This window comes from Pogona vitticeps, chromosome 1 (assembly GCF_051106095.1).
Source record: "Pogona vitticeps strain Pit_001003342236 chromosome 1, PviZW2.1, whole genome shotgun sequence".
Taxonomy (NCBI): Eukaryota; Metazoa; Chordata; class Lepidosauria; order Squamata; family Agamidae; genus Pogona; species Pogona vitticeps.
The window spans coordinates 19,339,899-19,366,446 of NC_135783.1; the positions used below are offsets into that span (position 1 = coordinate 19,339,899).

The following is a 26,548-nucleotide window of genomic DNA, read 5'->3' on the forward strand; positions in this document are numbered from 1 at the left end:
ATAATATACATTAAAACTAGAATAACTGCTAGCAATACACTCTACAAAAACCATAGAAAAGTGTACAGAAGCATAACCATTGGTGGGTGGAGCTATGGCAGGACCAGGCGGTGGGGACAGATCTCCCACCCACCCCCGCACGCACTCCACCCACCCACCCCACCTACACGCATGGTCCGCTACCCACATGCACAGGTGCCCTCCCCTCCACGAGCGCACCCCTCCCCTCCCCTCCACACATGTGTGTCAGCGTACCCCTCCCCTCTATGAGCACACCCTGCCCCTCTGTGAGTGCACTCCACCCTTCCGCGCATGGACACAAGCATGCCCCTCCCCTCTGTGCATGTGCCCCGCCTCTTCACGCATGCATGCAAGCGCAAACCGTCCTTCCGCACATGTACGCTCTGCCCCTTCACGACTGCACTTTGCCCCTTTGCGCATGCGCACGAGTATGCCCCTCCCCTCCGTGAGCGCACTCTGCCTCTCCGCAAGCATGCCCTGCCCCCCCGTGCACATACCCCACCCCACCCAACCAGTTCGTAACTCATAAAAGGTTGGGAACCACTGATCTACATAATCCCATGTTCATATTTGAGTCTTGGGTTCTTTTTAAGGAGAAAGGTGGGATAAAAATATTTTAAATAAAAAAAAATTATAAAATAACGGTTTTCACTCCTGAGATTTTTTATTTCTTTCTTTTTCCTTTCTTTCCATTACGTATATGCCACTTTTCTGCCCACAGATCAGGGGTCTCCAAACTACGGCCCACCAGCCACATTCGTCCCATCCTGTTTTATCCAGCCCATTCCCTTAACCCTGTGCGCGTGTGTGCATGCATGCGGGGGGGTGGGGTGTATCCTGTCCCTTTGGCCCTCTAAGATCTTGAAAGCATACGGTGTAGCCCCCAGGGTAAAAAGTTTGGAGACTCTGCCACAGAGGACGCAAGGCAGCTCACAGCAATTAAAACTGTGCCATAGCAAGTTTTTAAAAAATCTATGCAAAACTATATTAAAATATAATTAAACATTAATCACAATTCTTCTTTTCTCTACTAGACATCAGATATCACCATGACCATTTTGACCTTGCAAATATGTCTGAAATGAGGGTGTGGAATGTCCGAAAGGGGTGATTGCTCATTACATTAGTGACATTCCTATGGCTATAACTCACAGGAAGGGAGAACAAGAAGTGATAGACTGTGAGAGTTGCAGTTTCCTAATATAACTTTCCTTTACCACCTTCTTGTGTCCTTGTAATTTTTTAAATATTCTGATTGTTTTAACATGTTAATGAAGTTACTAATTGCTTTGTTGCATTGTAGTTGACTCTCATGGTTAGCTGTTTTTGTCTTTTAAATGTTTTGTACACCACCTTGTCTTCCTTTACTAGGATGAAGGTGCGATAAAAATAAACACGGAATGAGCCCAGCCTACTGGCTTTTCCTTCTTAGGTCACATCCATTCTCCTTCATCCCAGGCCAGCAAAATTTGGATGAGGAGGAAAAAACGAAAAGGCGGTGTTTCTGAGAGCCACAGTATCGCAAACAGGCCCTGCGTTCTCAGACCCATCTCCATAACTTGGTATTGGTTTTGCAGTGTACCTGTTCCTTTCGATGAAGCATATTTATTTTTACCAACAAACAAGACCACGAACAAGGTACAAAATCTGCTCCCAGCCTATTTGGCTCTAGTCCACCCAATCTTCTGGGGAGTGCGGCAGGGGCAGGCTGTGGTGTGGGTACCCCTGTATGGTAGGGATGGGAACTCGAGTTGCGGGACTTGATGTCAAGTTGGACTTTATTTATTTATTTATTTATTTATTTATTTATTTATTTATATCCCGCCCATCTGGTATATTCTACCACTCTGGGCGGCTAGTCACTTAAGTCACACTGACAACTCAACTTGGGTCTTTTTTTTCACTGACCCCGACTTGAGTTGCATCTTGGAACCGACCGATACTCTCCCTTTTTTTTCTTGGAGGGGGAGCTTATTTTTAATAGGGATTCAGACTTGGAACTGAGGATTTGGACCTGGACTCGGTACTTAAACCCAAAGACTTGCCAATATCCCTGCTGTATGGTATGTGATCACGGCAAATGGCTCACACCAGGCTGTGCCGTAAGAGGTTCAAAATGGGAGCTTTCCCCCATCCGACTGTCTCCTGGTTCAAGTTTAAAATGGAGAATCAGCTGGCACAGGGGCTGAAGAGAAATTATTTATGGGAAGACATCGTTTCAAATGTTTGTGCAATTCCACAGATCATTGGCCAGTTTCATGGAGATCAAGGTACAGGTGTGGGGCAGAATCTGGTCTATGAGAAAGGGCACGATGCAAACATACTAATAAATTTTTTTAAAAAAACATTAACTTGCCTTATACAGTAAGAAAGTTCCAAGTCCCCCTTCTCCACGGATGCGGAAATATTGAACACTACACTCTGCATGTCCTCTGGCTCCCTCTGTGTATATGTATTTTGGAGGAAGGGCGGTTATCTATTACTTCAATGCAGCAGATAAGTGAATCAATGGATATTGATCCTGCAGATATCGGAGTCCTACTGTATTGATTTGGATTATTGCTCCACCTAGCCCATTATCATGTTCTCTAATTGACAGACACTCAGACAAGCCTTCTGAATGAGGTATTTCCCATTCATTTTAAATAAATAAATAAATAAATAAATAAATAAATAAATAAATAAATGGGACACATGTAGCCTTCTACACACTACAGTTCCCATCATACCCCTGAACTACAGTTTCCATCATGCTTTTCAACTGGCTAATAAAGAGCCGCAAGTTTCCAATTTACAGCTTAGATAATAGTCCCAAAGTTATTGAAAGCTGAAGAAATATGGGAATATTACAAGCTGCCATATTTAAGGAGAAAATGTTATCTTTTTTTCTTCACTCACTTAACAGCTTGGTTTGCTTTCTCCCTTTTCTGTTCTTCATTTCTGCAGAAATAAAGGTTTGAGGAAGACCCTACGTGCATCTATATTCAGCTCAAATATTATTTCCAAAGTCTACTACAGAAAAGCTGAGCAAAAGAAAAAAAAGTTTCAAAAAAGTTTTGCTCTTGTTCGTAAAAACCCAGGTTTTCCAATGCTTGTTTTGCACAAAACCCAATAATTCTCTGTTTTGCCTTACGTTTTACAGCCGGCTCAGGTCTTACAAAGGTTAGTGTATTTCCATTGCCAATAGCATGGGGAGAGGCTAAATCACAACCGCCACTATATTGCAGCTTGTTAGACTATCCTTGAACTGGATGCACCTGGTTTGAAACTTGCTTCTCTTGGCAAGCCGTACCCCTGCCTGGAGGATTTCAGATCAATCCACTATATGGCACCTTGAATCAAGTTCCTTGGAATAAAGCAGCGAATAAATATCAAAGAGGGAGAAACGTGGATAAATCGCCTTTTATACTCCAATACAGAAAACGGCTAGAAACCCAAGGCAGGAAAGCAAGACACAGCCCTGGCCTTTCTAAAGAAGATCAAATCTAGAGAAATGGCAAATAAAATATTTGGAACACTTGGTGTCAATGTCTGAACTCATAATACACGTTTCCTTCCAAATGGGCAGTGTCCACATAAAACATACCCATGAGCAGAGGTTGATCCGTTGAGGCAAATGGACCACTTTCCATCTTAGGGTCAGGCAACACCGAGGCTCCCTAATTCCTGGTAAGGATTTATCCTGCCTCTCCTTCCTCCTCCTGTTGAACTCCCAGGACTTATATTCCGTGTGAGGGAAGACAGAAGTAGCAAGAAGTAGAAATCTCAATCATTTAGGGGACATTGTGTACAGTATATTTCTGCTCTTCAACTGAGCTGTGGAGTGCATTATGTGGGGAACCTGTATATATTTATATATATATAAAAACATACAGTAGTTGCAACAGAGGTAACAGCTTCACTCCTGAAGCCAGGAAGTCAAAATAGACAAGAAAAAAGCTCATATAAAAACATAATTCTGTCGTCTGAAATGTGGCTATTTGGGTTTTTCTTCATTTGTCAGACAGCAATATGCAAAATCTGTTCCCTAGATTTCGTTTCCTAGGTGCTAACATTACAGGAACGTTTGCCAACACAGTGTTACGAAGCTGCTAGTCCTCATCAACACTGGGAGTCCTCTCACTCCCGTTCACACTTCAGACCACATTTACTGAACAAATTACGTTCCTTTTAGAAAATTAAACTGCCTTGAGCATCTGAAAGCAGGGGGTGAGGGGGCAGAAGGCAAGCACGCCATCCTCCATCCGTCAAGGACGGGAGGGGGGGGGGGTGAAAGGGATTTCCGATCAGGCGCTGGGCGCTTCCCGGCGAGGCTTATTTTCCCCACCACCACCACCCCACCCCAAAGCTCAGCGGGGAAGCACAGGGCAGTTTCACAGCAAAGCTGAAGAAGCTTAAATCACATTTACACCAACACATGCCTCGTGGCGTTTTGCATCAAAGCGGGGGGGGGGGGGACTTACGAAGCTCCACGTCTCTGACGCTGAGACGAGCCGGAGATCTGGGATCAACTGGCTGGGATCAACCCTCGGGGGGGGGGGGAGAGGGTATCTCACGCCGTCAGCCGGGGTCCCCACCCAAAGCGGCTTTTTTTGGAGAAGCGATGAGGGCTGGCGCCTTGCCAAGACTGCTTCCGACTGAGGGGATCGCTGATCTGTGGCCGTCCCCCCAGCAGATCATCCTAGTCCGGATTTAGCGGACTGGCCGGCCGCTTCCTTCCTAGCTTTAACCATTGATCTCATTTTTCCCCCTCAAAAAAGGAGACCAGGAGCGCCCGCGGCGCCCTTCTCCACGTGTGCCGAGGCGGGCAGTGCCAAAAGCGAGTTTGTAACGGGCGCCAGAAATGAAACTCAGCCTTCTCGACCCACATCATTGGTCCGGGTCACGTTACCGGCTCATTTCAAATTTGGAGTCAGCTTGCCAAAAAAAGAAGAAAGAGAGAGAGAGAAAAGGAAACAGGAAACCTCTCTCGACGCAGAGAGCCCGAATGACAAGCCCCGGGTCGTCTCCCGTCTGTGCAAGCATCTGAGGCAAAATCCAAAGAAACAAAACAAAACAAAGAACCAAAACATGTGGCAGCTTAAAGGGTAACGATTATATTTTAATGTGAGCTTTCGTGGACACGCCCACGTCGTCAGACACCGGGAGACCGAATGAATGACCTACCAATTTCACAAGTAGAAAATACTAAATATTTATCAGCTGTGAGAGTCTTGGGTGTTTAGGGATCTCACATGCCGTGATTGGTTTGGTTTAGGGCATTGTAAATATTTCTCCAGCAGACAGAAAACTGACACCAGGCCTGAGGGAGGAGGGAGAGAAATGAAAGAGAAGGACTGTGGGTGGGGGTGGCTCAAGACTGAGGATTCAGTTAAGAACTCAAGGGGAATATTTATTTATTTATTTATTTATTTATTGCATTTATATGATGCCCATCTAGACATAGTCTACTCAGGAAATAAATAAATAAATAAATAAATAAATAAATAAATAAATAAATATAGGGAATATTGAATTTTTACCTTTGAGGCTTGTGATGAGGGATGGGCTCGGTAGTTGTGAAGAAAGGAAAGGCAGCAAAAATCAAGATCCTTTTGCTCTCCTCAAACCAGGAGGTTCCACATTCACATACACATGAAAATGAACGGGCCCTGAAGTAGGATTAGAATGTTGCTTTGCAATAACATCTCGTACAGTGTAGTTTGGGTGGGTGGGTGGTATTTAGTTTTTGAAGTTGAGGGGATATGAGTTTATGATTCGCTCCAATCCCCAAATTGTTGTTACTCACCATCAAATCTTGTCCACCCTGAAGCAACCCCATGAATGAATGACCTCCAAAATGTTCTGTCCTCTACAGCCGTGTGTAGCATTTCCAAACTAAAGGCCCATGGCCTCATTTATGGAATAAACCAATTTCTCTGTCTTCTTGTTTTTCTACTGCTTTCAGTTTTTCCTAGCTTTATTCTTTTCCATCAGGTCCTGGTGTCTCATGTTAAACTCTGAAACCGCCAATATTTGATCCTATTCAGTTTCTCTGAAGAGCTGGAAGAACAGCTGGCTTCCTTAGTTCGGATTTAAAAAAGACTAGGGTTTCCTCACTACTCTTCCCTTCCCGCCATCAGATGTTGTCAGTGAATAACTCAAGCAGAAAATCATACTTGCCTCCATGGGAATGCAAATTTATTTGAGGAATAGTCAACATTCCTAGCAGGAAATTGAAAAATGACAGTTTCAGGAAAAGAAAAGGCCAGTTTTGTTTGCTTACTAAGGTTCCAGTTCTGCACACTGGCATGTACTTCTGAGATGATATTCATACGCTTATGGTGTCCATTGGCTTGATGAGCTTCTATTTGTCTCTACTTTAAATTCTAACATTTATAGCACCTAGTCAGAACATTGTTAATGTAATCCAATTACTGTAAAATTCTTCCTTAATATGTAATTTGTGTCTTTTGCTGCTTGTGTTGTACAAGCAGAAGTTGGAAGAGTTTCTTCTTTAGACTACAAATCCCAGAAGCATGGCCACTCTTCCTACTTGTGTACAAGCACAGATTCCTGGACTCCTATCTCATCTAGGATGTATGGTGAGTTTACTTACGAACTGCCAAAGCCCAGGAGCAGAGCATAGTCCAGAGAGGGCGAATATATGGCTCTGCAGATGGGACTACAACTTCCATGATTCCTTCCCATGGGCTTTGCTGTCTACGGCTGAGGGGCACTGCAATCTACCAACATTTGAAGGGCATCAATTAGATTTAAGGAACTACCGTATTTTTTGCTCCATAACACGCAGTCCACCCCCAAAAAAATGTGTGTGTGGGGGAAGTCTGTGCATCTTATGGAGCAAAGGCAGCGATTTTGTCCCCGCTGGCCCTGTGGGGGGAAGCGTCGCAAGGGTCCGGGTGAGCCTTCCAGGACCCTTGGGACACTCCCTCCACCCCCCCACGGGGCCAGCGTGGGTGAAATCGCCAGCTTCCAGGTGGGGGGAGCGTCGCAAGGGTCCTAGAAGTCTCACTCAGAACCTTGCGACGTTCCCTCCACCACCACCCCCCACAGGGCCAGTGTGGGCGAAATCGCCAGCTGGGAGTCTTTTGAGGCTTGGGAAGCTTCAGAAGACTCCCAGAAGCTGGCGATTTCGTCCCCGCTGGCCCCGTGGGAGGGTGGGGAGAGCATCGCAAGGGTCCGAGTGAGCCTACCAGGACCCTTGCGACGCTCCCCCCACCTCCGCACGGGGCCAGAGCGGGTGAAATCACCAGCTTCTGGGAGTCTTTTGAGGCTTGGGAAGCTTCAGAAGAGTCCCAGAAGCTGGCGATTTCGCCCCCTCTGACCCCTGGGGGGTGCAGGGTGAGTCTCTAAAGGGTCCTGGAACACACTCTAGGACCCTTTGGAGGCTCACCCTGCCCCCCCGCTGAGCCAGAGGGGGTGAAATCGCCAGCTTCTGGGACCCTTCTGAAGCTTTCCAAGCCTCAAGAGTCCCAGAAGTTGGCAATTTCGCCCCCTCTGACCCCGGGGGGGGGCAGGGTGAGCCTCCAAAGGGTCCTAGGCTGTGTTCCATAAGATGGACCTCTTCATAAGGCTCACCAATTTTTAGGAGAAGAAAACATTATTTTTTCCTGTTTTCTTCTCCTAAAAATTTGGTGTGTCTTATGGAGAGGTGCGTCTTATGGAAAGAAAAATACGGTAGATTTAGTAGACAGAGTGCCTGAAGAACTATGGATGGAGGCTCGTAACATTGAACAGGAGGCAGCAACAAAAACCATCCCAAAGAAAAGGACATGCAAGAAAGCAAAGTGGCTGTCCAACGAGGCCTTAAAATTAGCAGAGAGGAGAAGGGAAACAAAATGCAAGGGAGATAGGGAAAGTTACAGAAAATTGAATGCAGGCTTTCAAAGAATAACAAGGAGAGACAAGAGGGCCATAGATCTGTTCAAGAAAATGGGAGCTATTAAATGAACATTTTGTGCAAAGCTGGACATGATAAAGGACAAACATGGTAGGGACTTCACAGAAGCAGAAGACATCAAGATGAGGTGGCAAGAATGTTGTTGTTGATGCTTTTGAATTGTGGTGCTGGAGGAGATCAAGCCTATCCATTCTGAATGAAATCAACCGAGTGCTCACTGGAAGGTCAGATCCTGAAGCTGAGGCTCCAATACTTTGGCCATCTCATGAGAAGAGAAGACTCCCTGGAAAAGATCCTGATGTTGGGAAAATGTGAAGGCAAGAGGAGAAGGGGACGACAGAGGACGAGATGGTTGGACAGTGTCATCAACGCTACTAACATGAATTTGACCCAACTCCAAGAGGCAGTGGAAGACAGGAGGGCCTGGCGTGCTCTGGTCCATGGGGTCATGAAGAGTTGGACATGACTTAATGACTAAACAACAACAAAGAAATGATCGAAAATCATTCACAAAAGCTTGGCTTTTTATTTGCAAACAACCTTTATTTACAAAAAAGTAAATGTATCAGTGTGCACAGGTATGTTGACCATCCTACAATATATATACCTCTCTTTATGATTCTTACAACATAAAAAGGAATGGAAAATTCATTTGACGCAAGTCTGTGAACTTGGAAGCAAAACTGACTTCATTTATGCTTCTTTCAAATACTGTCTTTGTACTGGCACTTGGTCACTTGCTTAGGTCAAAATCACTATATTAATTTCACAAAACCATGGCTTGTGGATTTCCCAGCATCAGAGGAGCAAGTCTTAGTAATGCACGGACTGGCATTTTCAGTGGTTTGAATTTCAGCAGCAATTCAGAAAAGCTTGTTTTCCCTAGAAGAATAAAAGGAGGAAATGGTCACAGGTCTCAACAGAATTCAGATACCAAAATGCTATGGAAGCAGGAATTCTCCAGTTTAGCACACTTCTGTTTTTTCTGTATAATTCATAATATATATAGCTGCCCAACCATCCCACTGTATCTGTAGGTTGCCATGATATCATTCTCTTTATCTTGTTTTTTTTATTATTATTTTCCATTTATACTCTAAACATTCCACCAAAAAGAGAACCCTCAGGCACCTCAAAAACTTGAAGGAATAGAAACAGAGAAAACCGCATGGAGTTAAAAAGTCATAAAATCATGTAAATCAACCCCACAGTAAAACCATTAAAATCAACAAAGGATACCATTTAAAAAAATCACTTCAGTGCAGATTAAATGCCATATGTCAGTCAAACAGATGTGTTCTTACTCCCTTTTAAAAACTGGAGTAGAAGCGGATCACAGCTCAGAACCAAGTGCCTTCTATAGTCTGGGAGTCACAAAGGAGGTCCTCTCCCATGTGCTTGTTGGGTAGGCATCAGAAGCTCTTGTTTTGAAGAGGACTCCTGGAGATCTTAATGTCCAAACAGGCTCATAGTAAGACAGGAGATCCCTTCGATAACTAGGTCACAAGCTGTTCAGGGGCTTTAAAGGTTAAAACCAACACCTTGAATTGGGCTGGATAAGCAACTAACTAGCAGTCGATGACTAACAATCACCCAAATGTACAAAAGGTCTGAATTTAGTGCCATTCAACCTGTTCGGCTCCTAAATGATCAGGGGGAGATGGGGCAACTGTTTCAGTAGGGCAGGATTTAGAAGCCATCAGATTTCTAACTGCTTTCAGGCTTTAAAAGAAACCCCAAACAATATTGATTTTTAATTTTACCTTCCAGGCCTCCAGCTAACAACTGTCCTGGAGTAGGGACGGAATGATAGACGAGGAAGCAGGCCAGCATACTTAGTTGAGATTCGTCAGTGGGATGACCACTTAAATAGGAGTGCAAGCAGACATCACCTCCAGCTGCAATACACAAGAGAGATGAAGTTCACATGGAGACAACCCAACTGGGACCTGCAACAAAATGTTGCAAACTAGCCATAACCTCCTCCAGAATACTCTGTTACCGAGACACACAGTGGATTCCTACTTCCACTCTCAATAGTCAGCCAGCATTTCATGGCCATGAATGTGATCAATTCTCATTGGGCAGGCCTTTTTTTTGTCCTCTCCTTTATTTTTGAACTGTTTCTGTGAGCAGTATCTCTGCAAGGCTTGGAGTTCTTCTAAACCTGTTGATACCTCTTCTTTTTGAGTGTAGATGGTGCCATTTTGGCAACATAAGGGTGGCCATGCTGAAATGAGGTAGCTCTAAAAGGATAAGGTATCTTCATTTAATGGGTGAATAATATTGCTAGATCAGGGATGGGGAATCTATTTCACGTCAAGGTTTGCATTGCTTTAGTTGAAACTTGTCAACAGTTTGCATTCTAGCCATGAGCAGGTTCACAGTCCAAAGTGCACATCCATTTGTCCAGCCACACACTTGCAGGCCTGTTGCCTCTTTCTCCTCTGCAAAATCAAGAAGAGAAAGAGAGAAACCAAAGGCAAGCTTGCAAGTTCTGTAGTCGTGTGTGTGCCTACTTGCCTCCATCTAGTCAAGAACTCCCCTCCAGTATTCTGCTGAACAGTCTCTTAGCCCTTCCAAAATTATTAAACAGTTGGAACGGGCATGGTTTAGGAATCAGAATGGCTGCTTGGTTTTTAGGGCTTTCTGCTTTTCCACAAAAAACTGGAAATATTTATGAATGATTAAGATGTACGTAAACCCAAGTCATTTCAAGGAATGAGTGCACACAGGCAAGAGAAGTCTAGTGTCAACACAACAGAACACGTCTAGTGCTAAACAGCTCTTGGTTTTACCTTGTAGCCACCGATCCAAGGTATTATCAATGGAACACTTCATCACTGGTAAAAATTCTGAGTTCATGAAGATCCCAGGGTGAGCATTTTTCCTCATTCTCTCCTGGTGGCTTCTGGAATTAAAAAATTCTAGAACCAGCTTTATTTGCCATAGGTCAAACGTCTCAGTCATTTCCATTTTTTCTAGTCTTCTCACAGCCTGGCAGAAAAGAAAACAGATAAGAATGAACTCGGGAAAAGAGGAACATTTTTCCTATAATAGCCTTTCCCAATCTCCAGATGTGTAGACAGCTTCCATTCCACACAGACTCTAGGCGGATCTAAGAAATGTATTGACCCACTCATCTAATGGGGAACAACTCTATAGGTATCTATACCTATAGATAATTTCTGTATAAAAGCCCTGTATATATAGACTCATCGTAGAGTTTTCGAGACGTGGAGCATTCAGAAGTGCTTTACAGTTGCTGCCTTCTGCGCAGTACTAACAAGAGTTATCTTGAGTGTCACAGCCACTGTCTATGAAAAGGTCCTCTACCACTATCACCTTCTGCTACTGCTGCCAAGAAGCTGCCCTCCCGGGATTTCTCCTCCTCATCACCATTGGAACTATAGTTCTTTTGTGCTGCTATGACAGTTAAATCTGAAAAGGTGGGTGCATCTTACTTTTACAAGGTTCCAACCTTGGGTGACCTTGCTGGGGATCTAGACTCATTAACAGAGCTTTACCCTCCTGAACAAGTTGTTGTTCTTTCAACAACAAGCAAGACCTGACCAGGGCTGTTAACAGCAAGACTTTCTGGAGGTTATTAATTTACAGTGAGAAGTGGCGTGATGAAAGATAGAAACAAATATGGAAATCAAGATAATAATAGGAAATATATTGCTGAACTACAGGAGGAATATAGGGAAATAAAACTGCCTAACCTCACCCCAAGCAGCAAATCTTCCAAAACATAGATTAAAACACATTGATGTCTTTCAGCATCCCAATACATACTCAAACCTGCAGAGCTGGAAAGTAAAATTTCAGAAAAATTCCACTTTTTCTGGGGAAAAAAAACTTCCCTAATTTTTTTCCGGAGGAAAATGGAAATTTTCAGAAATGTTACATTTCTAACTGAGCCCCTTTCAAGGAGGCACAGTGAGGAATCAAACCTCAGGCACCATAGCCAGATAATTAAAGTTATTCCAGCAGTTCAAAGGCATCACAGTGTGGGTGCGCTTTTTAATGGAAAAACACATCTGGAAAAGCAGCTCCATACGCAAACACAGTTGTCCAGGGAGGGAAATATATATATATAATGTCATTCACCTGATCAATTGCTATGTAAGCTGGCAGCATCTCAGGGTTCTCCTGAGTCACACACTCATACAGGATAGAGGAGAACAGGTCAAACACCTCCTGTTTCTGAAAGAAAGAGGTTAACTTACCAAATGATGAATGGCATCTACTGCATATGGTCTATACTATTCAACTTTGTTAACCTTGTGTAAAAATACGGTCAACTCATACACACATCTAGTCACCCACACATCAATTTCAATTAAATCAGACCAGGATGCTGTAACTCCTGATCTTCCCAATGCCTTGCTTCCAATGTAAACTTCCCTTCTATTTCAGCCTAAACTAGAACAGCAAGGAGAGTCCTAACTTAAAACTTTTAGACATAAGCAGTGATAGAATAGCTCAAGGCTAGGAAGCCAAAATATAAGCCAGGAAAAACCTTTTTTTTCTTTTTTCACAGCTGAAGCAAGTATTTCTACAGCATGCCCAATCTGCAGCTATTGAGCAGCTTGGTACTCTGAAAACGGGGCTCATGAAATATCTTCATGTGCCCATCACGCATCCATCCATTCAATCAGTTTGCTGGAACATAAATATAAGGTGCCCTGTACTGTACCAGTAAATGACAAGTTATTTTCTCTTGTATATTGATTTCTTTCAATAATTCTCAATATTCCTAGCTTCAGTTATGCTTATTTTGCTATTTAGAAGAATATCAATCCATTTTAAAAAGCGAAAAACACCACTGTTTCAAGTGTCATCAGCACCACCACAAAAATACAAACCCCCTCCCCATTTTTCCAGCTAGGTTTTACCCCAACAACGTACTTGCCCCATATTTGCAGCCGGTTTGCAAAAGTAGTCAGTGAATGAAAGCAGTGCAGGATCAGATGTGAAAGCAGAAATGGCTTCTGGCTAAAAAGAAATGGACATTTTAAATTAGGAATCATTCCCTTTTTGTTGTTGGAATCCATACAACCTTCCCTTTGTGAAACCCGACCAGGTTCTTGACAAAAAGGTGTGACCTTTCTGAAAAACGCCAGGGACAAAACAAACAGCTGATATCTAGCAAAAAGGTTAATCTTTTAATTACTGAATTTTAAAACTACATGCCCGGAATACAAAAATGCAATAGCACTGAAACATTACAACACAATAAAGTCACTGATAGAGCACTACGTAGCTCTATTAGTTGGAGCAAAACAATAGGAGACCATAATATAAGAACTGCAGTAGCAAATAGAGGCAGTTGCAGTCCTAAAAATGATCCAGCAGTTCTTATTGCTCACCAAATGCCTGACACAAAAGGTAAAAATACAGCAATGAAACTCTTCCCTTATCTACTCAAAAATATTGTGCTGGCTGGAGGAAGGGGGGGATAATATATCAAATAAATGTAATTAAATTGTAACACCAAAACAATAAAACTGATTTTATTTATCTGTTTGTTTGTTTTATTTATAGGCCACCTTTCTCCCAATAAAGGGACCCAAAGCGGCTCACAATATGAAAAAGAACAGAATGAAAAACATTAAGTTAAATATTAAAAAAACAATTAAACTATACCCTAATTAAAATACAATTGAATAATTAAAAGCAGGTAAACATTAAAAACTATCTTAACTTAAAACTGGCACTCAGGGACTCAATCATGATTGTTTAAAACCTGCCTAAAAAGATGAGTCTTCAGTTATTGGTGGAAGGGTAAAAGGGAAGGGGCCATTCTGACCTCCCGAGGGAGAGCGTTTCGTAACCTGGGAGCAGCCACAGAGAAGGCCCTCTCCCGTGTCCCCATCAGCCATGCCTGGGCTGCCAATGGGACCAAGAGAAGGGGCTCCTCTGATTCTCTTAAATACTAAGAAGGCTCATACAAGGAGATACAGTCCTTCACTTTTAGCTTTGTTTGGCAATTTTTGGTCACTATTTTCCTGAACTGTTTCAGGAGTCCCTCAAACATCTGCTTCAATATCTGAATGAGAGTTCGGAAGTCCATGAACCAACTTCAGGTGTTTGCTAGAGGGTGGAGAAGCACTTTGCAGCTCATATCAGTTTTCCAACAGTAATCGTTTTACCAAAACCCTGATCTAAACTCAGTAAGAAATTAAACATTCTGTTAGAAAGTCTTGTCACAAATTCTTGCTAATATGCATAGATGATATCCAAACCTACTATTTCCACTACCAGCATTTGCATTATGACTAGAAAGCAACAAGCAGCTGCTTTAAGATTCTTTACTTAACGGAGCGCCAGGGTTACCTTGAACGCGTGGGCATCTGTGTTCCGGTGAGTTACTGTCTGCGCCAACAAACTTCTCCAGCCCATTGGGTCCTCTTTGTAGGAAAGCTGCCCAGCTCTCAATTTTACATACAGGACACCATCTTTTGACAGAATTGACCTGGGAAAACAGGAAGAAAAATGACCGTGGTCATTTTTTTTAATGTTATAAATTATATATGGTCCTTTGTACAACTTGATGATTGATATTTCAGCAGCCATGCTTTGTTGCACTGCGATGAAGTATGGTAATATATAGAATTCCACTCTCAGTACTGTACTCTCCTATGCATACCTATGTGAAGCACTGCTTCTTTTCTGTAGAATCTATTACTTGGCCTGTGTATATCCTTCCTTTCTTCTGGAAAGCAGTCTCCCATCCCAGCACAGATCAGATCTAGACTTGCTTATCTTCACCCCTTAAGCCCCACATCACCTCCAACCCCAAAATCAAAACACAAACCAGAAATACCCATTCCGCATTTCCTGTTTACACTTTTATTTTAACCATGGCCAGACACACACATTTCTGGACTTGGTGCAGTGCATGACGAGGGCAAAAAATTGGCCACTATACTGTCTGAGGTTTCCCACTCTTTGTTCTAGACGCAGAACTGCAAAAGAGTTTTGATCGCTGTTCCTCGCATGACGATAATCTGTCCCGGGAAAATCGCTTTTTAGCAAAATAGTAGTCATGCGAAAACCCTTTCCCCATTGGAATGCATTGAAACCCAGTTTAATGCATTCAAATAGGGAAAATACCTTGGCGCCCAGCGAAGATCGCCCATAGGGAAGCCATTTTGTGAGTGCCGATCAGTTGTAAAAATGGCTGCCCTGCGAAGCATGTGTCCGGAAAACACAGGGCAGACATTTTGCGAAGCTGAAAAAATCGTCATCTTGCGAACAAACGGTTCGCAAAGCACGGACCTAATCGGCATCCAGCGAAAATCTCCCATTGGAATGACTGTTTTGCGAATCGCTATAGCGATTGCAAAAAGTCATCGTCATGCGGATTCATTGTTTAGCGAGGTCATCGTTTAGCGAGGTACCACTGTACTTGGATGTTTATTCCACACAGCCTACAGTTCAACCAGACCACAGCTGATTCTTTTGCCTGCTTTAGTTTTCAAAATATACCGGTAGTAATTCAAATAAGCTGTATGCAGTGGTGGGATTCAAATAAATTAACAACAGGTTCTATGTCCTAATGACTGACAAATAAATAAATAAATAAATAAATAAATAAATAAATAAATAAATAAATAAATAAATAAATAAATAAATAAATAAATAAATAAATAAATAAATAAATAAATATGCCCAGGACAGTGGGATCCAATGAGGGTTTCTTCCACAGTGGTCTCCCTACTGCCTATCATCACAGCTACTTCTCACATGATTAAGAGATCTAGATAAGTGTATCTGTTTGGGCATACCGCTGCTGTTACCCTCACCGTGGGCATGTGCCAAACACACACACACACACAAACACACACCTCACAGTGGGTGCTTATGACCAAGTTTGACAGAGAACTGACACATCTCTCCTTCCCTTTACCTCCTATTTCACCCTATAGCTCACCAGTAAAAATTGCTTCCATCCCCTTTCCTGCTCCTGAAATGACTGATAGCCTTGCTTGTTGTTACCTGGAGGCCGGCTGCCTTTGCACACCTGTTGTGGAGTTCTTCTCCCCCTCCCCCACTTCCTTCTGGCTTGGAAGGTATGGTCTTTTTTCAATCTGTCACCACTCCACCTCAACCCCACCACCTCAATCGGTCCTTCAGTTACTGACTCCTCTGAGGTCTCCTCCTCCTCCATCTTTCCCCTCCACCCCGTGCCCACCGCTTCTCCTCGCCAGTTGCTTTGAGAGCACTGGTGTTGGTGGCGGCGCTGGTTGTGATGATGGCTTCCCTCAGATCCCTGGCTGGCTCCACCTCCCCCACTCACCCTCAGCGGCCGCTTCCTCCTCTCAGTTCCCTCTTTCCCTTCATGGCACCATGGCACAGGTGGCATGGCTGGCGAGTTGTCCTCACAGCACACCAGACTCATTGTACATCCCATCCAACCATGGTACATCCCATACAGTACCCACTGTGGCGGGTAGGTGCTTTTGACTGTGGCACCTACAGCGACCTTCGGTGTCACTGAGCTCCAGCTGTCCAGAGGGGGCAGGTCAGAACTCCCTCTCCCCCCCACACACACATACACACACACACAGTGCCCAGAGTGCAGGTTTTGCACCGGGTACTTGCAGCTGTGCCTGAGCATGGAAGGGGCTGCCAAGCCTTCTCTCACACCACGTGCCCTGCTCCTCCCCCTGCTGCCCTCCCTGTTTTGGATGCCTGTCCCCCCCACACCCCACTATTCCCTGCTTCCATGCCAATCTCTCTTCCCCCCCCCCCGGCATGCCATAAAAGGGGTAATTCAAGGATGAAGCTCCCCCCCTACCAAAACACCTCAGGGAGTGGCAAAGAGGGGCGGAGAGCAGCCTTAGGTGCCCAGCCAGAGGAACTGGTCGAATTAGGTGGCACTGTCCCCAGAGGGAGCGAAAGAGGGAGTGGGGAAATGACTTTTCCCATGAGTGAGACAGACGGACACGGAGACACCAGTCCGGTGAAAGTGTCTCAGAAACAAAAGGCGGCCGAGGGATGGGAAGCTGGTGGTGGAGTAAGTTCATGGAAACTGGCACACACAATTAAACTATCCTCTGAGAGCAACAAAGAGAAGCAGTGTTGGATGGAGAATGAAAGGCATGGCATAATAATAGGGAAGAGCAGGGCACTCCGACCTGGAGCGGTCAAGCAGGAGCAGGCAAGGCACAGGGTCAGGATGGAAAAAGGTAATAAAGAGCACAAAAGCTCATCTCCCTTCCCACCACCAAACACACAGATAGTACGGATCCAAATAACTGTTTCCTATTCACTGGAGAGGGCAGCTCTGGTTTACTTCAGCCTCCAGCATACACTCAGGATGCAGGGTTAAATCTGAACGTGCAGATACTCAACATGACAATCTTCCTAACCTGGGTCCCAAAGAGAGTCCCACAATGCCCACAGCTGAATTGAACCATGCCAACAAACAGGTGCTAGCAATTTTCATTTCCACCAGGGACAGGTATTTTGTCAAGTTTATGGGTTTTAACTGTCAATTCCAGACCAGCCCATCTCCAAATGCTTCATATTATTATTATGACAGGAGGGATCACTCGCAGCAGTATGTTGTTGTTAGAAATATGGATTTCCCCACCGCCAGCTACTGTGAGAATTGCAGCTAAATTCAGGAAACAAACAGGGGGTGTTGCTTTGGGTTGGAGAAGATCCGTTGGAGCTGCTTTCCTGGGGAAGTCAAGAAGATAACTATTTATCCTGCCCTGTGCCTGCCATGCGGTTTACAGAACTTCAATAGAACTTGGGGTGTTCCCCTGGAAAGAACTCCGCATCATCATATGGAAGTTAAATTTGCTTTGACTCACTCCAAAAACTCTCTCCCCCCCCCCCGTAATCTTCCGGTCTATAAATGATATTTCATCTATGCACAACCTGGATCTCTCTGTATTTACGCAGGAGAAGTCCCCTTGAGATCAAGATGATTTAAGCAAGGAGAATACACCTGTTTCAATTCACACGTACATACACACAAACAGCCACGCTTGGATCATCCCCTTTCCCCTCCTGCTAAGAATGGAATCAATCCTGATGATGTTCGGGGGATGGCCTTCCTTTCTCCTTTTACACCCGGGATTTGTTTTCCCCACAGAAATGGTATGGCCTGTACTCATTTTGGTCAATATAGCACCTTGGAAAGGTTGTGTACCATTCTACATATCTATATTTCATCATATGCTAAATTACATGTCTCATATTTTTTAAAAATCCTATGAATAAATAGAAGCATATTTACTTGAAAGTAATCTCAGAAATGAAAGCTTGAAAGCCAATCTCAACACTCCAGTCCTATGAAAATGCCGGCCACAGAGACTGGCGAAACGTCAGGAAGAACAACATTCAGAACATGGCCAAAGAGCCCGAAAAACCCACAACAACCAATATCAACAAATGCTTGATTAGTATGCTCTCATGTATGTCTTTTCTGGGGAATTCTGTCTTCTCATGATGGTCCCTCCCCCTCAGAGTCCCTCCAGCCCCCATCCACCCCCCATGTTGACCTGTGGTCAAGATGCGCCTGAATGTCTGGAGAGAAGAGTTTCAATTCCCCTTATCTATTGATATGTTTGTGTGTTTTCCTTTCTTGGTCCTGGATATATGGCCTTCAAGAATAGTAAATCTTACTAGTGTTAAAATACTGATAGCTGTCTTCCTCCTTCTAACAGAGTGGGCCATCTGTGTGCCATTTTTCTCCCGAAATTGTCAGTTTTGGGGCAGGAGGAAGAGTTCTTTGTTATTCTAAATGAGGCTTGGAGGTTTGGGTGTGATCTCTTTGTGGTGTGAGTGGCTTTTCTGCTGCATACCTTGCTTGCGTGGATCAGTGAGACCGTCACCAGTTCATGCATTGGATATTCTCTGAGATGTAAAAAAAAACTGTTTCTAGGCAGAGGAACAGTCTTATGTGGTACCTTTAACTTGAAAAAAATCATAGTAAAACGAGGACGGTTGGGTGTTTGACTGAAGCGGTCTCACCCCAAAACTTTTTCCCTCTGTGTCCTGCCCTCATGCCTTGTCAATCACCCCCCTCTGCCTCGAGGCCATGGGCTTTTCTCCAGTGACGACAAGGACTCATCCTCCCCCCCTTTCCCCCAGGGAGGGGGATTTATCTCTCTCAGCCACACCCCACCTCAGACAGCTCAGTGTGGTGCAGGAAGGGAGGCAGCTAATTGTGCCCCCCTCTCCCCCGCTCGTCGCTGGTCACCTGGCCCCTCCTCCTTCATTCATCTCAAGCCAGCAAACAGTTCTAAGAACCAATAGTACATTTAGGAAGCGGTTCTATAGAATAGGTGAGAACCTGCTGAATCCCACCTCTGGCTGTATGTACAGAAGAGAATTGCTAGCGCCATTTAACAAAGGTTGTTGCTAGTTTCAAAGTTGAACGAACCGTCTCTGCTTGCTTAACAACAGTAGTTAGACAATGACTACAAACAAGAATTTGTTTGTTTGTAGGATGGTGTAGTTGGGGACTAAGGTGGCCTCGACAAAGCAGTTCCAGAATACTATGTTCCTGTGTGAAGCCTTCACCCTAATTACTCACTTTAAGTGGTGTGGGCCTTTGCTTAAATCAATCAGGAGTTCCCAGTATCGAGGACCTTTCACTCTGATCTAGAAATACAAAAACGTTTTGGTTATACATAAACAGATACATACTGAAGACAAGATGAGCTATACTGCAACTCTTATCTTGTGCAGCGTTCTCTTACCTAAGATGGCTAACCAAACATCTCAGGGTAGCAATAACAACAACAAACAGCAATATTAGGAACAGCATACATACTATGTTGACATCACCAGGTCATAAACACAACAACACCCTCCCATTCATGCTCACTGGCAACTGATCCTGACATGCATTCTGTTTCGCCATCTACCCCAGCCTGAGAGGTGGAATACAGAGCATATGGCCATCATGACTAATAGTCACCAATCAGGAAGGAATTTTACCAATCTTCTTTTAAAGTCTTCCCAGCTGGCAGCCATCGCTACAATAGGTGCTGGATGGGATCCCAAGAACAATGGGTGGTATTACTTCCAAACCAACTCCCAAATCCCATTCGCACACCTATGGATTTTCGGAAGTGCTTTTCTACATGCCCTGAGGCAGGGGAGAAATAAATCCTGGTGTTCGGCTGACCTATAACAATTCTTTCGCCATTGTACTGGATTGCTAGAATTGATGTTCTATATAAAAAAGGTGCATTTCTCTCATTTTCAGCTCCTTTCACCACAATGCAGGTTGGCAAAAATCAGGAGCAGCATTTGTCTGAAGAAGAGGAACAAACTAGCTGAAACGATCAAAGCAGTGACTGCTCTCCTCCACCACCCCCGTATCAAGCCTGCCACATTTTCTACATACAGACAGTGAGCGATGAGCTGCAGCAAGACAGGCTGAAGGTAGCACCCAGGGCCGCTGATACAGTTGGAAACGATGGGGTTTCTCTTCCACCTGACCCCCACTACCACATCTATAGTCTCAGGTCAGAACGAGTTGCATTTACACTTTCAGAAATCTTCTCAGTCCCTTTTGACTGATTTATTAAGTGGCCCCTTTATCTCCACATGGTACTCTTTTATTAACTCTAAAATCACTTCCATAGGTATTAACCTGAACTCTCTGACTAATTGTGGAGAAACTCAACTTTACCATATTGTCCACCAAAGAATTTGGGATACTGAACTTCAGACTCTGGCAGATGACTTGAATTTAATTTGCTCTCCTCATTTTTATGGTTTGCCCCATTTGTTTGTAACTGGTGCCAGTTATTTCACCAATCTCATTAACCCACTGTGGTGCTGGGCATTTATCCTGGCCAGATTTAATATTTTTCCCTCAGCTGTTCTTTCTGGCAGATATCGTAAGATCCCCTTTAAGTACCGCCAGTGTAAGCACTGCTTAGCGGAACTGGACTCAATTTCACATATTCTTCTTCACCGCCCTAAATTTAGCGAGCTTCATCAATTACCACTTAGCTCTGATATTTTTAAGTTCTCTGGCTCCCCTGAGAGCTTAATCCGAATGATGTTAGCAGATAAACCACCTGATGTGACTGAGCGTGTAACTGAATATCTTGCTATTGTAATAAACTAGGCTGACAGCTTCAAGGAGCCTTGACGTAACTTAACCATATTTATCTTCTTGTAGTGGAAAGTATAATCTTGATTGTACGGTTACTGGTTTTAATGCCAATAAAAGTATTGATTGATTGATTGAAATAGCTGACGTCCAAACACTTGAAAGTTAATCAACAATCAGTCATTTCAAAGCTGCCCCCTTGATGCCAGAGAAATACAGTTAGAATTATCTTTATTCAAATTTGTTCCCACTCATCAGAGAGGCTAAGGAAAGGAATAGAATATCAGCTGGGGCAGAGGAAAGGTTAGAAAACTTACTGAGTTATTTGTTCATTTATCAATACTTCAAAAAATAAAGGCAGGGGCCTTGTTGAGAGTGGATGGTATGTCTGGCTACCTCTAGGCTTACTACTCCATAAGCAGGGATTTCTGTGTTCAAAGCCATGGAGCTTCTTCCACTGCAACAGGGCAGCAAAACAGCCCTTTGGCAAACTCTGGAAGACTCCAACCACTCATGCAATGGACTGTTGCAGGAGGGAAAAGACAACCCTGCTCAGTATTTAAGAAACTGGTTTATTTACCTGCTTCAACAAGTGAAGCTCCGGGAGAAGAGTAGGTGCCATCAGTTCTTCGGTGGTTTCTTCATACCACTGAGTTCCCTTGGAAAGGAAAAAACAAATGCTTCATCCCAAAATTATTATTTTGATATGGAGTGGGAGGAAAGCACGTGATCGGCACATGGATTCTGATGGTGTAGACCTGCCAGATGTGTAAGGACTATCATCCCCAGCCAGCATCATCATTTGGTTACTGCTGGGGATGATGAGTTTTAGTTTAGAACACACCAGGAGGGCTAGATTTGAAAGACTGGCATGTGTCCCTCCCTCCCACCCACCCACCGATTTCTAGTCCTGGCCCTTATTGTTAGGATCGCAACATGGGAACTGTTTTATTCCATTTGATTTAGTTCAGAATTATCGAAGGCTAGAAAGAAACAGGCAAGGATAATTCTTCAACGTTCAGCCCACTAGGGCTGCTGTTACATTACATCCACCATTAACGAGCAAAGGGGTGGCCATTTGTCACATATAATCTACCAGCACCTCCATGAGAACTTAAGCTTCCCCCCAATAGTACTTCTGGATGCCCGACGAGCTCCTCATTCTGAAAACAGCATGGTTGCCTAAAAATGGACACGGAAACCCTTAAACCATCCAAAGGCTGTTTCTCAGTCTATATAATATTTCAAGCCCAAAATAGTTTTTTTAAAAAAGAAGAGGTAATAATCTACCCCTGCAACAAAAGTTCAAAATGATTCCAGCTTTTGAAAGCAGCACAGAACTATCCTGTCCTGAAATTTAGAAGTCTGAAGAACATTTAATGACTCTCCTTGAAGCTGCAAAAGTGATTTGCCATTCTTTGCATTATTCATTCATTCATTCATTCATTCATTCATTCATTCATTCATTCATTCATTCATTCATTCATTCGATTTCTATACTGGCCATCTAGTCAAAGGCAAGAGTTTGGAGTTCTCCTTGTCCGGCAACACCAGGTAATGTGACCTGGCCAAGGAATACTATAGTAGAAGTTTTAACAGGGCATTGCTTCCCAGGGCTATCCTCTCCCTACGTTTCAAAGAACAACATAGCCTCCATTGTTCCCTTCCTTCTGTAAGTCCTTTGGCCATTCCAAAATCCAACTACCTTGTACATAACCTCAAGGAGTGCATAGCAAGGTGTATCAGTATCCACATCCACAGGGACAAGGAGCCGGGGTTCGGCTGCGAGGACGTACAGATGGCGCAATGCCTGAAGATGGTACCTGCAGGTAAGGACAACAGCTCATGTAACATCTCTTTCCACAGATACCCACCTATCTTTTGAAATGCACAGAAGAAGCCGTGCTTAGATAAACATTTTCCCCAACCCTTAAAGGCCAGACTAGGAAATGCTAATAACGTGCTCCCTCTACTCTGCTATACAGTGGTGCCTTGCTTAACTATGATAATCCGTTCCAGGAAAATCGCTGTTAAGCGAAAACTTCGTAAAGCAAAATTAAAAAGCCCATCGAAACGCACTGAAACTCGTTCAATGCGTTCCAATGGGCTAAAAACTCACCGTCCAGCGAAGGTCCTCCATACAGCGGCCATTTTTTTTTTTTTAATATTTTATTTTATACAAAAAAAATACACAAAAGAACACATACATAACAAAAATACAAAAAAAATACAAGTAATAGTGCTTATTATAACCTAAATTCTAATGTGCACCCCATACCCACGGGACTCTATTTACTATAATAATTTTTTTCTTACAGATTACCTCTCCAAAATTGTATTGAGTATTCTTTAGAGGCTTTCCCCCTTCCTTTCACTAACACAAATTCCACAAATTTACCCCAAATATCATAGAAATTGTTACATCTTATTTCCCCTCTTTTTATTTTAAGTTCCATAGTCAATTTATCATTTAATGCAATGTCCCATACTTCACAATACCAGTCTTCAATTTTAATATAATTCTTGTCTTTCCAAAATCTAGCTATTAATATTCTAGCACCTGTCATAAAATTAGTGATTAATTCTTTCGAGTGATGGTCCAGATCTGTATTATCAAAAATTGACAATAAAGCAATTTTGGCATTAAAATCAATATCTTTACCAAATATATCACACATTTCCTTAAAAATCAATTCCCAAAATTTCTTAACCACTTTACATTCCCACCACATATGAAAATACGTACCAATTTCCTCATCACATTTCCAACATGCTTTGGAGTATGTTGGATTTATTATATTCAATTTTACAGGAGTCAAATACCACCTTAGACAGATTTTAAAAAAATTTTCCTTTATTCTTGTTGACATTAATCTTAACACTCTCATCCTCCACATTTTTGTCCAATCCTCTATTTTAATATCTGTTTTTAAATCGTTTTCCCAAATTAATTTTAAACCTTCTATTCCCCATTCTTTTTCCTCTTGTTCCAAAATTATATTATATATTTTACTTACTATTCCTTTCAAAGTTGTATCTTGCATATCTTCATGTGATGACAGAAATTGTTCGTACTTAGTAAGTTCTCTACATTTACCATTAGTTTTCAACCAATCCTTTGTCCAGGTGTCTAACTGAATAAGATTATACCATGATAGTTTATTAGATTGCAGTTTAGACATAATCATCTCCTTCGATCTCATGTTACCCATCCAGTCCTTCAATCTTGCAACCCTTTTATTCTTAAATAATTCTACTAAATCCTTTAAATTTGTAGGAAAGTTTTCTGTCTCAGTCACTAGTTTTAATGGTGAAGTTAAGGGACAAAACTTCTCTTTATATTTATTCCAAATATTTAACAGGTTTCTTAAAAAGGGGTTTTTAATCTGATTTATTGAACTTCTCTTTAGTATATTAAACAAGTATCCTTCAGCATTTCCATTTATTTCTGAAGATTCCATCTCCCACCAAATTAATTTTTCTTTATTGAATATAATATCTCCAATAACTCTTAATTGATTTGCTATATAATAATTTTTAACATTGGGCATACCTAAACCTCCTTTTTTTTGAGCCTTATACCAATATCTTTTATTTATTCTAGATTTTTTGCCTTGATTACAAAATCCATTAATTAATCCCTGCCAATATTTAAAATCCTCTTCTTCTAATCGTATTGGGAGCATCCTAAATAAAAAAGTGATCTTCGGTAATATTTTCATCTTAATTAAAGCGATTCTCCCAAACCAAGATAGTTTCAATTTGGCGTACTCTTGCAATTTATCTTTAATTTCATTTTTTAATTTATTAAAATTTTTCTCTTTTAATTTTTGAGTTGTTCTAATTATGTTTATACCTAAATATTTGATAAGATTACACATTTTAACGCTATATTTATTCACAAACATGTCTTGCTCCTGTATATTATAGTTAAACATCATCATTTGTGATTTTTGCCAATTAATCCTTAAACCTGTTATTTCCCCAAATTTTTCTAAATGGTTTTTAATGTTTTCCATACTCTCTAATGGATTTTTAATAGTCAGTAAGGAATCATCAGCAAACAAATTAATTTTAATCATTTCATTTTTACCTGTTCCTTTAATTAATTTATCATTTCTTATTGCGTTAGCTAATAATTCTATAATCATGCAAAACAATATTGGTGAAAGTGGGCAGCCTTGTCTAGTACCTCGGCCTAGAAAGATCTTTTCCGTTATACCATCATTAACTATTATTTCTGAAGTATTATCTAAGTATAATTGATCTATATAATTATAATTATTACAGCGGCCATTTTTGATGCCTGTATAGCAAGGAATCCGTCCCTAAGCACAGCGGGGAGCCATTTTAAGTACCCGGTGGCCATTTTGAAAACCCAACGATCAGCTGTTTTTGATCGTCGTAAAGCAAAAAATAGGTTCCCGAAGCAGGGAACCGATCATTGCTAAGCGAAATCGCAAAAACATTGCCGTAAAGCGGATTTGTCGTAATGCAGGGCAATCGTTAAGCGGGACACGACTGTAATCTTACTAAGAAGTGGATAATTGCTTTCTAGCATGGGGACAGTGGAGTAGAATAACTTCTTCCCTGCCACTGTCCTGGCTCAGGTTTTCCAAATTCAGCCTCTTATTTTAGACATGGAAGAGGACCACGGGTGTTCCGTTCAAAGCTTCTACAAAAGGTTACAAATTTACAATGGCTTTTACACTGGTTATTCTGAGGCTGGATTACTTTGATGCATTCTGTGTGGAGCTGTGAAACAGGAGAAGCTCCTGCAGCTAGTGAGGAATGCAGCGGTTTTACAAAAGGACTCCCATATCGATGGGTGATCAGTTCCAAGTCCTCCGTGGATACTGAAAAACGTGAATTTTAGCGAATGCTATTATAACAGTGAATGCTATATAACATGGTCTCTGACACCCTCTAGTGGCCAGTTCTGGTAACTTCATTGTTAGAAATATATATTTAAAGGATTTTTCTTTTAATATTTTAATATTTTCAGACAGTGGATAAGTGACTCACCGGACACTGCTCCCACAGATAAGGGAGTCCTATGGTATTTTCCAGATGGGGGTGTATTATTGCAGACATGTTATACCTGTGTTGAAGGATCTGCATAAGATGCCATTTGGCTACTATATTAAGGTTCTAATATTCCAAAACAAGGTCCTATAAAACTAAAAATCAAGCAGCTCAAAGAATGTCTTACAATCAATCTTTCGGGACATTACAATAGTCCGGAAAGATGTGCAAACAGCTGATTGGTGGTGTCAAAGAAATTAGCTTTCTCTGTGGTGATTCCCCACCCTACAAAATTATCTTTCTATAGTAAAGTCAAGCCTTAACACTGACATATATTAGGAAGTTAGTGAGAATGTTGTGAGAATGGCTGATGGTCGGATTCCAAAAGATTTCCTGTGTGGAGAAATTAGTGCAGGGAAAGCGCCCCAGAGGAAGACCACAGCTGCGATACAAGGATATCTGCAAGCAAGATCTGAAGGCATTAGGAATGGACATCAACA

At 42.5% G+C, this 26,548-nt stretch overlaps 2 protein-coding genes across 49 annotated transcripts in view; both read right to left on the reverse strand.

Moving 5' to 3' along the window:
* The window catches only part of LOC140704068 (uncharacterized), a 342,640-nt gene extending 337,593 nt beyond the window's left edge, over nt 1–5,047 (reverse strand). For 43 of the 46 annotated variants that reach the window (XR_013540248.1, XR_013540245.1, XR_013540266.1 and 40 more), the window contains exon 1: nt 4,485–5,047. The gene's annotated coding sequence lies outside the window, so the exon portion shown is untranslated. The remainder of the gene's footprint in view (nt 1–4,484) is intronic. The other 3 variants (XR_012083179.2, XR_013540257.1, XR_013540252.1) reach the window with 2 other exon arrangements.
* A 3,399-nt stretch (nt 5,048–8,446) lies between these two features.
* The window catches only part of ANAPC1 (anaphase promoting complex subunit 1), an 84,832-nt gene continuing 66,730 nt past the window's right edge, over nt 8,447–26,548 (reverse strand). For 2 of the 3 annotated variants that reach the window (XM_072988878.2, XM_072988877.2), the window contains exons 40-48: nt 22,729–22,846; nt 21,604–21,681; nt 19,488–19,555; nt 14,267–14,405; nt 12,839–12,925; nt 12,038–12,133; nt 10,723–10,921; nt 9,688–9,822; nt 8,447–8,806 (exon numbers count right to left, since the gene is read on the reverse strand). In XM_072988878.2, the coding sequence (XP_072844979.2) occupies nt 8,691–8,806; nt 9,688–9,822; nt 10,723–10,921; nt 12,038–12,133; nt 12,839–12,925; nt 14,267–14,405; nt 19,488–19,555; nt 21,604–21,681; nt 22,729–22,846 (1,036 nt within the window). In that variant the 3' untranslated portion in view covers nt 8,447–8,690. The remainder of the gene's footprint in view (nt 8,807–9,687; nt 9,823–10,722; nt 10,922–12,037; nt 12,134–12,838; nt 12,926–14,266; nt 14,406–19,487; nt 19,556–21,603; nt 21,682–22,728; nt 22,847–26,548) is intronic. The other variant, XR_013540274.1, reaches the window with a different exon arrangement.